The sequence below is a fragment of the Lepisma saccharinum genome, chromosome 4, assembly GCF_977018435.1.
Source record: "Lepisma saccharinum chromosome 4, izLepSacc3.1, whole genome shotgun sequence".
NCBI lineage: Eukaryota > Metazoa > Arthropoda > Insecta > Zygentoma > Lepismatidae > Lepisma > Lepisma saccharinum.
This window is the reverse complement of record NC_139232.1, coordinates 49,649,022-49,665,936: the sequence shown is the minus strand read 5'-3', so window position 1 is coordinate 49,665,936 and position 16,915 is coordinate 49,649,022. Positions and strand designations below refer to the sequence as shown.

The 16,915-nt window shown below is 39.4% G+C and overlaps 1 protein-coding gene across 1 annotated transcript in view; it reads right to left on the bottom strand.

Moving 5' to 3' along the window:
• Positions 1-16,915, bottom strand: part of LOC145986453 (alkaline phosphatase, tissue-nonspecific isozyme-like) — a 448,710-nt gene that overhangs the window by 115,476 nt on the left and 316,319 nt on the right. Inside the window, exon 2 of the mRNA XM_083120485.1 lies at positions 6,024-6,244. Coding sequence (XP_082976611.1) covers positions 6,024-6,244 — 221 coding nt within the window. The remainder of the gene's footprint in view (positions 1-6,023; positions 6,245-16,915) is intronic.

Here is a 16,915-nt window from a genome sequence, read left to right as displayed (position 1 = left end):
AGGTGGCCTTCCCTTGTCAACTGTATTTTTACCTGACAGGCGATTTAGCTAAACATTTCCTTTCATCTGGAAAGTGGTTGGACTCATCTCTTTTTACTTATCCTTTCTTTCTTCATTCCTCTTCCCTCTACTCTTCTCTTTATCTATTGTCCTTTCCACTCTTTCTAACACCTTCTTCCATTCTTTGTTTATCTTCAGTTCCCCATTCCAGTTGATTGTGTATTCTTCTCTTTTCTTTTATATTTCCTTGGCCTCCTTCTATTTTCTCACTAGTATTCTCTTCTTCTTTCCTATCTGCTTAGCCTCATCCCACTCTATGTCAAGAGAAGAGAGAAAGAGAAGAGAAGAAGGAAGGGGAATGAAGAAAGAAAGGATAAGTAAAAAGAGCGTGAGATATAGAGTTCACCCAGTTTCCAGATGAAAGGAAATGTTTAGCTAAATCACCTGTTAGATAAAAGTACAGTTGACAAGGGAAGGCCAGCTGCTGGAATGTTCCAGAAAAAACAACATTCTAATAATCTTGTGTCTGGAGGGGAGTGATTTTTGTGTATATATATCTTCTTGTTTTGTACTTTGTTTCATTTGTACTTGGTACAGAGTCTGAAGAAGAACTTGCTAGAAGGTTGAAACGTTACGTTTATTTTGATCAACGTTTAATCTCAGTGGTATAAACGTGGTGGTGGTGGTGTTGTTGTTAATGATGATGATGATGAATTAGAACTTTTGAGTTTGTCGGCACGTATGGCTATTTTGCACCATTCAATTATACAAGGAAATATCACCTTAACCAAAATCCTAACCTAAGAGTTAAAAAAGGGTGTAAAAAGCATCTTGAGAATAGTCTCAAATGTAAAGTTGTAAAGTGACGTGTAGGGGACAAACACAACACATTAAAAAGGTACTTAAAAGAGGCACATTAAACACGTCCGTTCTTCTCAAAAAGCTATAACACTGTTACCGTCTCCAAACGTGCATGATAAGTCATTTTGAAGGCTAAAACTCTGTCTGAGGAAATCAAAGTCAGCACATTAGCGAATCCCTTCCAGCAAATTATGATGTGTGAGACGGCTGTGTCCGATAAGAATCCGAATTAGAATAACCTCTTATGGGACCTCCAGTTGTAGATACAGTGTATATCGACTATACGTAAGGCAAATTTTGAGTCCAAGTCTGACAGCACACTGACACTCATCGAATATACAAACCCGCCATGACATGAACTTTCGTATATTTTGTTCTCTATTGATTTCAAGTACAATGTCGATGTATACAGATGAAGCTGATTCGGTTGGTACATTCCGATAGTAGCTGTTCCGCAGGAATTTTGCACGCTGCAGTATAGCTTCTGTGATAAAACCATGCCTCTGCACAACATGCCAGATAGACCCCTGAATTATTACTTTGATGTGGTATTCGTCCGGAACAATTAAAATGTAAATGAAGAAGGCGAAACCATGTGCAGCAAACTACATCGAATCGTGTGCAAGCATGGATAGCTCGTTGTGTTTGTACCATCATGAATTTATCACCCACCCTCGTTGTCATGTCACGTCCAAGAACTGAAGTAGAACCTTTTATATTGAAATTCGGTGAAGAATCTGGCTCTAAAACCATGGACATGAGCCATATTTTTGATGACGTCATCACTTACAAGCTGTTACTGGTATGCCGTTCTAAAGGAAAATTTTATTTTTGTATATTATTGTGTATTATGATGTATAATTTGTGATCTTATTTCTTTATCATAGAATGTGTTACGTAATCCTTTTTTTGTAGTTCTGAATGCCTGTTTCGTGCCGAGTAATGAGTTTATAACTATTTATATAATTTCATGTACTTAAACTCATGTAGATGTCACTCTTGTTTTACACATGTTTTATATTCAAATTCAACACATCTATGTTAATCTTGAAAAACTATAAATAGACGAATTTAACCGAAGAATTGCATAATCTCTGCAGACAGTCGACCAGAACACAGCAAAGAGAATAATTCCAACAAACTGCACCTAAAAGAGGTGGCTTCTTATGATTGTTATGTTGTTCCTAATGTTGAGTTGGGGCGACGATAGGATTGCCAATACTCATGCTAGGGTATTGTGTAAGGTATCAGGTCACTCACAATTGAATCGCATCCATATTTAAAAGCAAATTGGAAATAATGGCCTATTGGTTTCCGTTAAAAGCTTAGAATCTATGTAAAGCTCTTGGTTTGTGTATTTGGTTACATGCAAATGTGTAATTTCCGGCTAGCCGAAAGATAACTTGCTTATTATTCCGCAGTACATAGATAGAGAGGAACCTGAGCTTAGGTGACAAACTACTTTGACTTCTTACGTGTGTTTAGTGGCTGCAATCTTTGTGATCTTTAGTTTGGTTTAAATTATTATAGTCCTTCCGCCAGGTCATATAAAGGGTTTTCAATAAGAATGATATGATTTTGAATTGAACTGGCAACTATGATTCAAATGTTATAAATGTTCTAGTTGTCATTTGTGTTTAGTATACTGGGACAATTCATCATGGCTAAATACAAGCTTCAAGAACGTTTGGTAATTATCAAAGAGACATATGAAAATAGACGTTCTATTGAACTTGAAACGGATCATAATTTTGGGCAAAAAATTATGTTCTCAAATGAAGCTCATGTCTGGTTCAATGGATTTGTTAACAAACAAAATTGTCGTTTTTGGTGTGAAAACAATCCACAAGAGATTCACGAGAAGCCCTTGCATCCGCAAAAGGTCACTGTACGGTGTGGTTTATGGCATGGTGGCATCATCGAACAATTTTTTTCTTACAAAACGAGATAGGAGATGCAGTTACAGTGACTGATGAGCGGTACCGATCGATGTTAACATATTTTTGTGGCCAAATTTAGATGAAATTGATTTGGAGGACATGTGGTTCCAACAAGACGGTGCCACATGTCACACTGCTAATGCCACTATCGACGTATTGCAAGAACAGTTTGATGAAAGGATAATTTCAAGAAATGAAACTGTTGGTTGACCTCCAAGAAGTTGTGATTTAACTCCTTTAGATTGCTTTTTGTGGGGTTATTTGAAATCTATAGTCTATGCAAACAGACCACGAACCCTTGATGCATTATGATTGAACATCGAACGTCGCGTTCGTGACATTAGGCACGAGTTATTGCAGAAAGTCATTGAAAATTTGGGTTCATCGAATTCACTGGTGTGAACGAAGTCGAGGTGGATACTTAAATAATTCAAAACATAATGTATGCTTCAAAATAATATAAAAAGTTTGGTTGTATCTGAAATAGTTTTTATTTTATTTCATTGTAAAATCATATCGTTCTTATTGGAAAATCCTGTACTATGTTAATCCTGAGCCAACTCGTTTTATATCGGAACGAAGTAGCTGCTGTTTACCTTCAATGAAGTCAACTTCCGTGGCGGAGTGGTTAGCAGAGAACGTTGGGACTCCATATGTCCCGCGTTCGAATTCCGACGAGGGAATAGGTGTTCTTCGTGTCTTCTCATCAATTTCATCATATCATCACTCATTCTTATCTTCGCGATTAGCCAAAAAGTGGCAGAAAAGCGAAGTAAAAGAATCCACATCATATAATCATCAAACTTTCAATAAAGGCCACGTAGTAAACATCCTTTGACTTCGGAACATATCGCAGCTTGAATTCTTTGATTTCGTTTATTTTTCCTCACTTTTCTGCCACTTTTGGCTAAACGAATATCGGAATATAAAATTACACACTGAAAGGAAAGGACGAAATCCTAATTTATTTTTTGTATATAGTTTACCAACATTACTCTTGTATTATACATTAATAAAATAAATCACTTGGTGTTATTATATTATTATTGTGCTTTTATTTCTCGGTACCTTAAAAACAGACTATACGTAAATAATATCCCCGTACTTGAGAGGAGTAAGTCTTTTTGTTCATCGAGGAGCTTTCTGTGACTAATAATAACTATATACAACTAATTCGCCTACGTTCGTGTCAGCGTCTCTGGTACCGACCCGCGTACGTTTGCTGCAACTACTAACCCATCAATGTACCTGAAGTTCCGACTTTGAAGTGGTGGCGATAGTATTGAATGCGGTGAGGAAAGCTCGATGCTTTAGAACAGGGGAAAGGGTACTGGAACTCATGATTTTCCCTTGCGTTGCCAAATCGGGAGATGGATGTGGAGCAGCAACAGTCATTATTAATGTAATTAATTGCAAATAGGATCATATATTTTTTTATATGTCGCAATTGCAAAGTCATTCATTAATGGCAAGCGCGGTTGCATACTTTCAGCATTTAATAAAAATCTCTTCTTGAGGGTTTGCAGCGTCGAAACGAGGCGTTAAACAGAAAATACATTGTTGTTGTACTTCGAGTCTCGAGACGAGACTGGATCTTAACATTCGAGACCGAGACAGTGATTACAACTAGAGACGTGACCGAAATGGAGAAACATATTCTCACACGAGACGAAATGAGAGATTGTCATGTTTAATCTTGTCTCGATAACATCCCTAATTGTAAATAAAGACGTACCCCGAGCAGAATTTATGCTTAAATCTAGAATTATAGATTAGTAAATAAGATAGATTACTAGAATAAGTAAATGTAGTAATATTATATTCCTACTGTTTGCCGTGATTCTACGTGGGTTGTTTGAAAAGTAAGGTAAATGAATAAGAAAATACTAATAAATTTGATCAACTTGTATTTATTTTTCAACATAGTCTCCATTGAGATCGGCACATTTTGTCCAACGATATTCCAAAGCCATTTCACTGCTTTTATAAAATATTTCTCCTGGTCTGCAAAATAGCCGTTCACAGCATGAATCATTTCATCGTTATCGGAAAATCGTTGTCTTCCGAGCCATCTTTTGAGGTTAGGGACCAAATGGAAATCAGAGGGAGATAGATCTGGCGAATAGGGCTGATGATCCAACAATTCGAACTTAAGTTCATGGATTTCAGCTATTGAAATCATTAACGTGTGAACAGGTGGATTTTCCTCGTCGCATGCCTAACTGTTCTTGTAAAATATTAAAACCTCGTTCGTTTGAGATCCCTACATGTCTACTATCTCCCTAATCTTCAATCTTTGCTCGCTCAAGACTATGGATGTTAGTCACCATATCTGAATATTTCACATCATTTGGTTGTCCGCTGCGCGGTTCGTCTTCGGTGCTCGTTCGGCCACGTTTGAAGTCAGCAACCCACAAATGTAGTCTTAAATGAAGGGGGAAGACTCGCCAAGTACATGATCTAGCTTTGCTTTTATTTGGATTGCTTTTTTCCCTTTAAAAAATGAAATTTTATCACGGCACGAATCTCCGTTTTTGTCCATCATTTTTTTTAAATTCTTGCACGTTCACCTACTTCGCGTGATCAAACAACCTCACAACGCACTGCGCTGAAACTCTGCAAGGGCTTGTTTGAAGGATCAAACTTTTCGACCGTGCATCAATTTCGATTATGGTGCTGCCATCTCTGCGTCGTTTACCGTACTTTTCAAACAACCCTAGTAATATAACAGAACATTCCTGGCAATGCATAAAGAGAAAACAGTAAGAAGATGAACTGTGGTGGCCATATCTTAGTTGCATAGTAGTATTGTAGAAGTGGGTAGAATGAATACATGAATCATTTACATTTTACACGTTTCTGCCACTTTTGGCTAATCGTGAAGATGAGCATGATAAATAAGATCAAATGGATGAGGGGACAATCATAAGCATATTGGGACAACACAACACAAACCCACAGAGAATTATACTGCCTGTGAGTCAAGACGACAGAGCCTCGTTAGTCTGCAGTCCAGGGTGTGCTACGCGGAAAAGAGGATGGCATTCGGGTGCCTTGAGAAAGGTTTACACCCTTACAGCCTAGAACTAGGTTCAAAAATTCGGTTCAGACTTGAACTTGAAATTCATCTTGTTGGTATAACTAAAGAGATAGGGTCTTCCTTTCAAAAAATGACGGTGCAGCATTTGTTAGAAAAGAATAGGAAGGAGAAAACAGGCTCACCTTGGCCAGAGCGACGTAAGGGAACTTCTCGAAGGCGAGCTGGTAGTCCTCCCCCGATTGGCCGAGCTGCTGACCACGCAGGATCCTGGCAGCGGTGACGGTGGAGAGCCCCATTCCGTCCCCGATGAAAAGGATCACGTTCCTCGCTATACCATGCTCCGGAGGGGTGTGCAGGATTCTGTTGAGGGTGTCGCGGGCCTCGTTGTACCAGTAGTCCTTATCTGCAAGAAGAGAGAGAGAAGGAGATTAGAGAGATTCATCTGGAAGTAGGGAGGGAGAGAGAAGGAGATTAGAGTTCATCTGGAAAAAGGGAGGGAGGAAGAAGGGGATTAGAGAGATCCATCTGTAAGGAGAGAGGGAGAGAGAAGGAGATTAGAGAGATTCATCTGGAAGAAGAGAGAGAAGGAGATTAAAGAGATTCATCTGAAAGAAGACGGAGAGAGAGAGAGAAAGAAGGAGATTAGAGAGATTCATCTCGAAGAAGATAGAGAGAAGGAGATTAGAGAGATTCATCTGGAAGAAGAGTGAGAGAGAGAAGGAGATTAGAGAGATTCATCTCGAAGAAGATAGAGAGAAGGAGATTAGAGAGATTCATCTGGAAGAAGAAACAGAGAAGGAGATTAGAGAGATTCATCTGGAAGAAGAGTGAGAGAGAGAAGGAGATTAGAGAGATTCATCTCGAGAAGATAGAGAGAAGGAGATTAGAGAGATTCATCTGGAAGAAGAAACAGAGAAGGAGATTAGAGAGATTCATCTCGAAGAAGATAGAGAGAAGGAGATTAGAGAGATTCATCTGGAAGAAGAAACAGAGAAGGAGAATAGAGAGATCCATCTAAAGAAACGAGAACAGCGCAATATTCAAATAACTTTGCTTTCCTAATTGGGAACAGCAAAAGTTAGGGTAGGAGTTTTTAATGTCAAATTTATAAGAGTTAGTATACAATACTCACATTATATACCAGTGGGGGAGAAATTTTCTTGAATTAAAATGAATACAATAATCTTATGATGTATAAATACTTATCATATGTGTAGCTTTCAATGTGTTAATTTCTATCAGGTCCACAAATTAAAAAGTTGGCACGCATAGTTTGTCTGCTTAACATTTTTCATGCTGCCTTAAATGTATTGAGCGTACTTATTTAGTTAACGTGGGGCCTTCCCGATAATATAGTTGCCTTATAATCAAGGGATCCTGGGTTCGATACCCGGTGGAGGCATATTGCACAGGGTTAGGATCCCATTTTAAACTGTAGATCCAGTCCCGATTAGCCTATATGTGCAAGAAACTCAAACTCAATTTAGTTTATACACTGCAGAAATATTTTCATCTTCAAACGCAAATGTGCATTTCATTGTAATAGGAGAAAACTGTTCGCAATAAAATATACGACGCGTTAAAACAGATATTTTACGGATAGTACATTAAATTTCCCCCTGTTCTTTGCACCATGCCAGGAAGACACACAGAAGCGATGTGGATGCAGCGCTCCACATATTCACGATGTCGGCCATTTTTGGGAGATTATGTGCTCAGTATCAAGCACCAAGCCACTTTCATCCCCTCCCCCCAAGCACCCATTTATTAGAGGCTGTATGAACAGTAGACCTAGATTAAGCAAGAATCGAACTCGGGTCTCCAACGTTGCAGCGATACGCCTTACTGACTGGAGCATCGCGGTTCATATGTATATACTTGTAGTATCTGCTTAAAGCTTGAAGAAAAATAAATTAGGAATATTATTATTATTTCCCGGGTATTTGCGTCCGTTCAGTTTTTCTCATTAATATGTAACTACCAATTATTCTTCTGATGTTACCTTCTGCTCTGATCTATTTAATCTCTGAGCCATCCGTACAGCAAATGTTGTTTGCTGAACTCATCCACCTAGCTTTTAGATCTCGTGTCCTCCACGGTTTATACTTTTTTCCTCGTCACTCTGGCTCTGGACTTTTGATACACCAATTTAATATTTTCATTTGTAACTGTTTTCTGAACACCAGAGTCTCTCTGATCCTGTACTGTCAATACCTTCCTGCACGCATGCGCAGTAGACGATGCAGGTCATTGTTGCCCATGTGTTTGGTGCTAGATGAGTTAACAGGTGGGTGTGGAGTATTCTAAACCTTGAGTTGTTTGTTTGATTGTTTGAATTGTTGTATTAAGTCCCTTTTATGCACAGAGAGGCTAATCGGGACTGGACCTACAGTATAAAGTGGGATCCGAACTACTATGTGCCTCCACCGGCAAGGACGTTACCACTACGCCCTCGGCCTGGCCCTGGTGTACAGAGTAAGTTACTATTTTTGTGTACTCAAATACACATTTCTGTTGTATAAATATTGATGAATACGGGGGGATGGTAAGCACAGGATCCACACCAGGGATACCGGATTCGAATCTCGTCCTGGGCAAGAGTGTTCTTTGTGAGTGTCCCTTCATCAATTTCATCATATCATTTATCTTCATCTTCGCGATTAGCCAAAAGTGGTAGAAAAGCAAAGTAAAATAAATAAAATCAATCAATCAATCAATTATTGATGATAAAAATCATTTGTACCTTATATTCAACATTGTTATGTTTTCGACAGTATTCTAGCACATTTTCCATTCTTTATATTCATGTATGACAATCCAAAGTCAAAATATAATGCCAGGGTCAGTTTGAGCCAGGTGTACAAACCATGTAACAAAACGAAGGGCTAAGGATGGTCAGGTACAACTGCTCCGAAAGGGGCTGAAGAATTTGTGCTTTTGAAAAAAAATATCTAGAAGTGTTGGAGCAAATGGTCAGAGAGCAACGCAAAATTTACGCACAATTCGCGCAGGAAGGAAGGAGAATTAAACAAAATTGAGTTCAGCAGGTGCACATTCAAGCACGTACTCCAAGTTGCAATTTCCAGGCAACGAACTACACGCACGAGGAAACATGCGTTCGTTTGAGTTCGCACCTGCCGTGAAATTGTTAAGGTAAATATTTGAATAGCGTTCGGGCAATAGTACCTAGGGTTACACAAAATTACAAAGCTAAATTTTTGAATAATGAACGCTTCACAAGGGTTCCTCTCGAGCCTAATTAGGTGTAATCCAAATTAAGTTGGTTCTCACTAATTGTAAGCTCTGTGTCTTTTGGGGGAAGCGGAGGAGGTGCTTTCTGTTAACCGGGAAATAGGATTCTGGAGCGGGAACAGGAAAGTGTTCGCGCGCTTTTTTAAAAGACAAAGGAAATTTCTCTTTTGAAGGTTTGATTGGACGCTCGCCTGCTCCTGACAGGAGCTTGGGTAGGTGGAAACTGTTCAGATTCTCTTTGACTTAATCCCACGGGCGTCGAACCAAAATATCAGTTGCACCAAAGAGCACAGTTCGCTGTTGCAAGTTTAATTTGAGAGAATTTCCGCACTGAAAGTTCCGTAACCACATCACGTACGGTGTACAAAGAGAAGTTAAGTTCATTTTATTGTCAAAGGTTAATTGAGGTATGATCTGATTTGACTTATACGTGTTTATCTTTCCAGGGCATGCGTGAGTCAAAACTGATTGGATCTCGTGTTATCAGTTGAAGAAGACGGAAAACAAATGAACGTATCAGGTGCTGCAAACATCTCAACACCTCTCTTTCGATTTCTCTATTTCTCTCTATTTATGTTTGTCGTTCTCTTATTCTCTATCGTTCTCCTTCTTTCTTCTTCTCCCGGTTTATGTATGTATGTGTATATCTTTCTTTTTCTATTTCTTATTTTCGCTATTTTCTCTCTCTCCCTCTTTCCTCTCTCTTTCTCTCTCTCTCTCTCTCTCTCTCTCTCTCTCTCTCTCTCTCTCTCTCTCTCTCTCTCTCTCTTTACCCTTTTCTACAAAAATCTTCCTCTCTGCTTCTCTATGTATTTCCCCTTTTCTCTCTCTCTCTATTTCATCTGTCAATTTCTCTCTATGTCTATGTTTTCTATTTTCCTTTTATTTCTCTCTCTCTCTCTCTCTCTCTCTCTCTCTCTCTCTCTCTCTCTCTCTCACTCACTCACTCATTCTTAATTTCTCTTTCCCTCTTCCCTTCCCTAGCTTTATCACTTTAATAGTTTAATAGTAATAAATAGTCTGTAGAAACTATCTGTCCCGTTAGAGACAGCCCTCTTACATGAATTCTTAAAGTGTTTCATGTTGTATGGCTCAGTTGTGACGCAAACGTGAACGCACCAATCAGGGCGCTTTTGATCAAATGTATTAACCTTTATGTAGTAATCTAATGACGTCAGCTCGTTTAACGCAACATGTATTTATTATGATGTAAATATAAACTCGCCAATCAAAGATTACCAATGTTAATGAACTAACCAAATTATAATAAGATAATGGCGGAACATTTAAATTTGTATATTTTCCAAAATGTAAGATTTTATCAACGTTAAATAAATAATTGTTAACTCAAATGAATATGTAAACTTTCCTTGTAAAATATTCAAAGCCAAACTATTTATTTTGCAAATATCTTTTGTTATAATTCAGAATATTGTATCTGGAAATTACCTAAAGGACGGTATTCGAGACTGGAAACTTGTGTATGAATGCGATGCGTTTCGGCCTAGAAAGGAGGTCTGTTCTGGTGTCAGTCTAGGAAGAAGTGAAATAGGTTTCAGCCGCTCTTATGTAAAACCTAGACTGGCCAATTAGGAACGATCCAACCTAGGAAGAGGTGGAATAGGTTTAAGCCGCTCCTCTTTAAATCCTAGGTTGGTAGAATGGGATGACAGTTCCAATTTAGGAAGAAGTGAAATAGGTTTAAGAAGCTCTTCTGTAAAACCTAAATTGGCAATCTCAGGCGATAACTCCAAATCTAGGAAGAAGTGAAATAGGTTTAAGCCGCTCTTCGGTAAAACCTAGATTTGGGTCACCTTAGTGTTGACCTTTCAGTAAGTATTATTTTATCTTCAAGAAGATGATCTTGAAGTTCCAGTTACGAGACACCTGCCTACTCGTTGTAAGTGTTCAGGTGGTTAAATGAACATTTATCTAAAAACTTTACAAACCTTGGTTGGAGTCTTAATAAACCTACCCTGAGATAGGTTTCATTGCAGACCATTAGAGTCATCGTGTCCACGACTACAGGACGAAAGAGTAAGAAGAGTTACCAGGAACGTAACAGTGTTCTTTGTCAGTATAAGAGATCAGCTTTTTTTTTAAATGTGAAAATATAAGTTTGAGGACTTACTTATATATTTTCGGTTACTAAGAGAGTATTATTTGGACACGGAAATGTTTGGCGATGCTGATATAATGTTATTTTTATGTTAAATTTTGACAACTGCAATTGACGAAAAAATATTCAGTACTATCAGTATTATTTCCTTGGGTGTTTCTTTTAAAGTGTGAACGGTAGTAAAGTTTAATGCTAACCGAGAAACTATACACTGTGGTGTGGATGGATGCCTATGGTATTGGATCGTGTATGCTATAGTTTTCCCCATTGTTCGCCGCTGAGAGAGCGATAAGTCATTTATATATTTCGTAAAGGCGGAGCAACTCCACAAAGTAATGACACTTTTGTAGGCAATATTATTTAGGAATGTACTATCTGGAAAAGCCATTGCTACTTGAAAATCTAAGTCAAAAAGGCAATACAGTAAATTTTATTTTTAACTTGTCTGTTATCTAGCCGCCTTGTGAAACTGGACGTTGATAAATTCACCCGATGCTGACTCGACAGGAATTGCCGATTCCAAAGTGTTCGTGTATGCCCTTTCCCATCCCTTAGGGAAGAAGAAAAATGGGACGAGGTTTGGCCCCCTTTGCCCTTCCTCTACAACCCTTTCGCTTCCATGTGACGCAATTCTCAGGCGGAGGTTTTACTTTCCCACGAAGCCACGCTAGCTAATGGGTCCTTAACGATTCGTGGTGCCCTGTCCGCGAGAAATGGATGGATGTGGAGTTGTCTGTTGCGGTTTCAGTGGACCATGTTTTCATCTGAAATGTTTATGGCGTTCCTCAAGTCATGCAAGGAACCGTTGTTAGTTGTTCTACTTAAGAGTTCATCATGATTATCATCTTGCACTTATATAAACTCAATTAAATTCCATTATGCAACAGCCCTCTGAAGGCCAGGACTTGACAAGCGGACTTTCATTGAGTGACGTGAAGACAGCGCGTCGACTCCCATCGCCGCCGTTTTCTGACTTCCGAAATTTGAGCGCCCTACTTCTGCTTAACAAGTATCCCCCATTGTCCTTACAATGTTGAGTCAACACTACTCACATATTTGTTTTATTTTACGTCGCTTTTCTCCCACATTTGTCCAATTGCGAGAATAAGTATGAATGGTGATATAAGATGAAATGAAAGAAGGGACAATCACAACCGCACATGGACGCGATTCAATACAACGCAGGTCCCACAGAGGATTATACCATAAATAAATGTATTATAAGTTTATCTGTGATTTAAACTGGCTGTAAGTTCAGCCGCCAGATCCTCCTTAGTCTACAGTCAGAGTGTACAGTCACGGACACTTCTGGGTTGTAATGATTTAATTGAAAGTCAATGGTGTTGTTACAACACAGAAATGTCCATGACTGTGCAACGTGGAAGAGACGTTGACAATTGGGTGTCTTCACGGTGGTCACCTCTTGGTTACCACTAATTCAAATATAAAGGTACTACATGGAGACACACCAAGGGAAAAATTCACATCGAAGCAAAAAGCGACATGTGTAGTTTCGGAACGAGCCAATCAGCAGCAACGTTTCACACCGTAACGGCATGACAGGCTTGCCTTCGATTGACGAAATCCTCAAGCGACACGTGTCGCGTGCCGCTTCGGTGTGAATTCTCCATAAAATGCGCATTTGTTGGAGGAAATAAGCGTTGTTCTACTAAACTAACTAACTCTCTAGCTTCCATAAACCGGAAGGATTATGGCTGCAGCAACACAAGCCTTCCATCAGTCTCTCTCCTGAGCAAGATCAATCCAATCTTTTCCATCCTTACTGATTTCCTTTAGGTGCATCTCAACGTTATCCCTCCATCTTCGTCTTGGCCTTCCTATAGGTCTCTTACCATCAGGTTTCCCAACAAGAATCCTGTGAACTCTTCTGTCCACTCCTATTCGTGCCACATGACCGACCCACCTAAGTGTTCTTGATTTAATTATTCTAATAATATTTGGACAGGAATACAAATTGTGCAGTTCTAAATTTTGTATCCTTCTCCATTCACCTCTCTCCTTATCCCCTTTAGGTCCAAATATTTTCCTAATATTATAGTTACAGTTTTAGAGTACAGTTGATTACAGATTATCAGAATACAGTTACCACTGTGCCATGGGGGATGGCCTGTTTTGACTCTTGAGGGATGCTACATAAGCACACTGCAATTTACATAATGTTATAATATTTCAAAATATGTAACTGGAACTTCGTTGTCACTGCGAAATTTTTAAAAGCCACAGGGACTTACGGAATCTCTCGCAACTCCAAAAAGAAGTTCGAGAATATAGTTGAGATCAGCGATTTGGAGCAACCAACCCCCTCTGATATCGTTTCCAGTAACTACCAAAGGGCAATGCACTGTAGCTCTTGACTTTTGAGGCTCATAAAGTATTATATAAAGAGGAAAAGAATCTGTGAATCACATCTCCAATACAGCCTTTGTTCTTCTAGCAGGAAGTCAAAAATGCAAAAACTTTCGACGCGGGGTTTGACGTCGTTGTGTAAGCGACAGCTGTTTATCTGCCTACCGCACTCGGCTCTTCGGTACACTATGGCCATATTGTCGCCGGTGCATATTCCGAAACGACCGGGGTGGCGGGAGGAAAATATGACGAACTAAAAATCTGCCACTCCTTCAAGGACTTCATACATTCAACGACCCTGCAGTGGAGGATGATAGCTTTGCTCTTTTTTCTATTATGATCGTAAAACGCTCGAGGCAGAAGCATTTTCTGTTCGCGATTCACGCCCCTGAGAGACGACACACTAGAGGTGTGGAATATTTTGCTTCTCTCCCTCCCCTCTCATCCCCGTTAGGAGGATGTCGTTTACTTGCGGTCCCGAAGTCGGCAGTAGGCGGGCGATAACGTGGGTCGCCTTCTCATAAAAGGAAACGATTTCGGCGGTGCGGGATCGTGCGGGGGAAGCCATATTTGCAGCATCTGCGGGTAAAATGATCCACCGAAGGTCGTCTTTCTTTCAATCCGCCCGGTCTTATCGGAGCCTACGAAAAAAAAGTGGAGGCCTGAGCAGACAACGACCTCCTCACGCAGGTTTCCTCAACGAGGCAAGCTGTGTCGCTCTGCGTGTTTTTAGAAGCGCGGTTTTGGCCTTCCGGTGAGGTTCCCTCCCGGAATACGGGATCGTCTCCTGCATCCGACATGAAGGACGGGCGCCGGAGGAATGGTTGCGGAGCGGTGGAGGCTCCAGGAGCCCTTGAGGCTCTGCGTGGAAAGCAGGTCACGGCTCCTAACTTATTATCCACGATGTACGCAGCGAGGAAATGTTTGTTTGGTGCTGAATGTAACTGGTAGCAGGAAAATTCAGAACCGACAGAACGAGTAATATGATGGAAACTAAAATACATATCCAGGGTTTCACACACAAAAAAACAATCTTACCTTTGGCGCCCGTAGAAATTTTTCCTAAATGGGTCAAAATAAAAAGGTTGTGTCATGAAGTAGGAAAAATATGACGCCGTTCTATAAAGGCAATGTTTTAAGAAAGGAAACTGAGAGAGAAAAATAGAATTAGAACTTGTGGTAGAGAAAGAGAGAGAGAGAGGGAGAGAAAGAAGACAGAGAGAATGAGACAGGAAGAGCAAGAATGACAATAGAGTAAGGGATAAATGAAATGTGAGAGAAAGAGAGAAGAAATGAGACACGAAGAGGAAGAAAATTAACAGAATAAGAGATAAATGCGGTGAAAAAGAGATAGGAAGTAACAATGAGGTGATAAAAATGAAGTGACAGAAAAGATAGAATAAGGAGAAAGAGAGAGATAGAGGAAGAGAAAAGGCAGGGAATGAGATGGGCGTTTCGGAAGATGATTGCGTTTTCCCTCGCTTTGTCTTGAACTTTTCATTTGAAGTTTGGTTTTGGGTTGGCCCATCCATAAACCACTAGTCAGTAGTAGTCAGTTATCGGGTGCATCGGAAACTTGTGAATAACAATGAGTCCGTTGACCACCGCGTCGTATCATTATTAACACACTTCAAATGTATTTCTGAAAATGTGGTTGCAGGGGAAGAGTGAAGAAACAACCAGCACAAAGGACGCCTTTTTGGAGGTAAGCAGTAGAATAAAATTGTTCTTGATCATTTACATAAGATGAAGCTATTGTGGAATGGTAAAGCCGCCAAAATTGAAAGCATAAGAACAAGGTGTTCGATTTCCGATGAAGCACATACACGATTCCTTCATTCATGACTATCATCATCGTATCCTTTAACCATTGCTCAAAAATCAGTTACATGTACAACGGTAATTGCCTCTGTTTGAACGTATACATATAAAACTGAACGTAAATATTGATCGCACGCTAACACATCGCACCTCATTTCGTCTCACGCTGACTTTTTTTTTCGGGGGTGGGGGCGTGGAGGCAGGGCCGACCCAGGGAGGGGCAACTCGGGCATTCTCCCGAGGCCCAGCGCTTCAGGGTGCCCCTTGCCAGATAAAAATAATTGATTGTGCACAGTTTATTGTGGGTTTATATACCCCTAGTGATTCCAATGAAGCAACTAATCTGACTTTTCATAACTTCATGGAGTGTTTTGACACACTTAAAAATATCCCAAATTATAGATATCATATTTTAAACAGATACTAAATAAAATTCGTGTTCAAACATTTCAATCAAAAATAGCTCATATGCACTATTAATTTAATTATAAAATCAGGACGTGGAAATATTATTTTACATGCAACAATGTAAATTCACCACAGCGCGTTAAAATTAAATATAATGAACGTCTAACCATGAAAAGAAACACCAATTTAGAACCTCACATATTTCTTGCTTTGTTCTGCCTGCTTATTGCTCTTACGTAATGGTAGAAAATTGAGATTGCAATTGCAGAGAACTCTATACTTCAGACTAAGGAACAAAAATCTTCGATTTTTCAGACTTCTTAAAATATTTTGGTTACAGGTCCTGAGTATATTGTATGGCCTCCACCTAGGACCAGCCATGGGGGTGGGGATAATATTTTCTTTGCCTGCCTTTCCAAGAATCATTTCACTATTTGAAATTCTTTAACAAAAATTGTTTTTAAGGAGCATTAAGAATATTTTTAATGGTTTGTAATGTATGATATTTTAAATTTTTTTTTCTATCATTTAGTTACGGTTCCGAGAATAACTTAACATTACAAAAACTGGCTGTTCACCGATGACAGTGTAGTGTCTAATGCAGTCGTCTTATCATTAAAGGGACATGGTTCGATTCCTGGAGAGAGGGGACAATTTCAGTGCTTCGGAACTATGTATCCGCTCGAAATAGCATATAAAGTTGATTATAATTGACAATAGTAAGTGACATTCTTGAAAATTCATGACAGTTTTGAAACGTTGTCCCTAACGTCAAATATTTATAAAGTTAGATTAAACTAACGACGATTGGAAAGCAGTAATTCCGCAATACGAGTGAGGAGGTGGTAGGGAACGAGCGAGACTATATGGAGGGTGGAGATTAGCACATATTCCTACATATAATATGCAAATTTCTCATTTCCAGGCAAAAGTTCATTAAACTACCAGGTTATCTACTACTGAACTTTTGACTGTTGAAAAATCGACAATAAAACGGGAGAGAAATGTTCCTGTATATGAATTATTAAACGTGCAACATCAGCACTAACCTTACAGGAATGATAACTTTAAGAAATGTGATACGATGACTGGTTATTGGATTTGAAT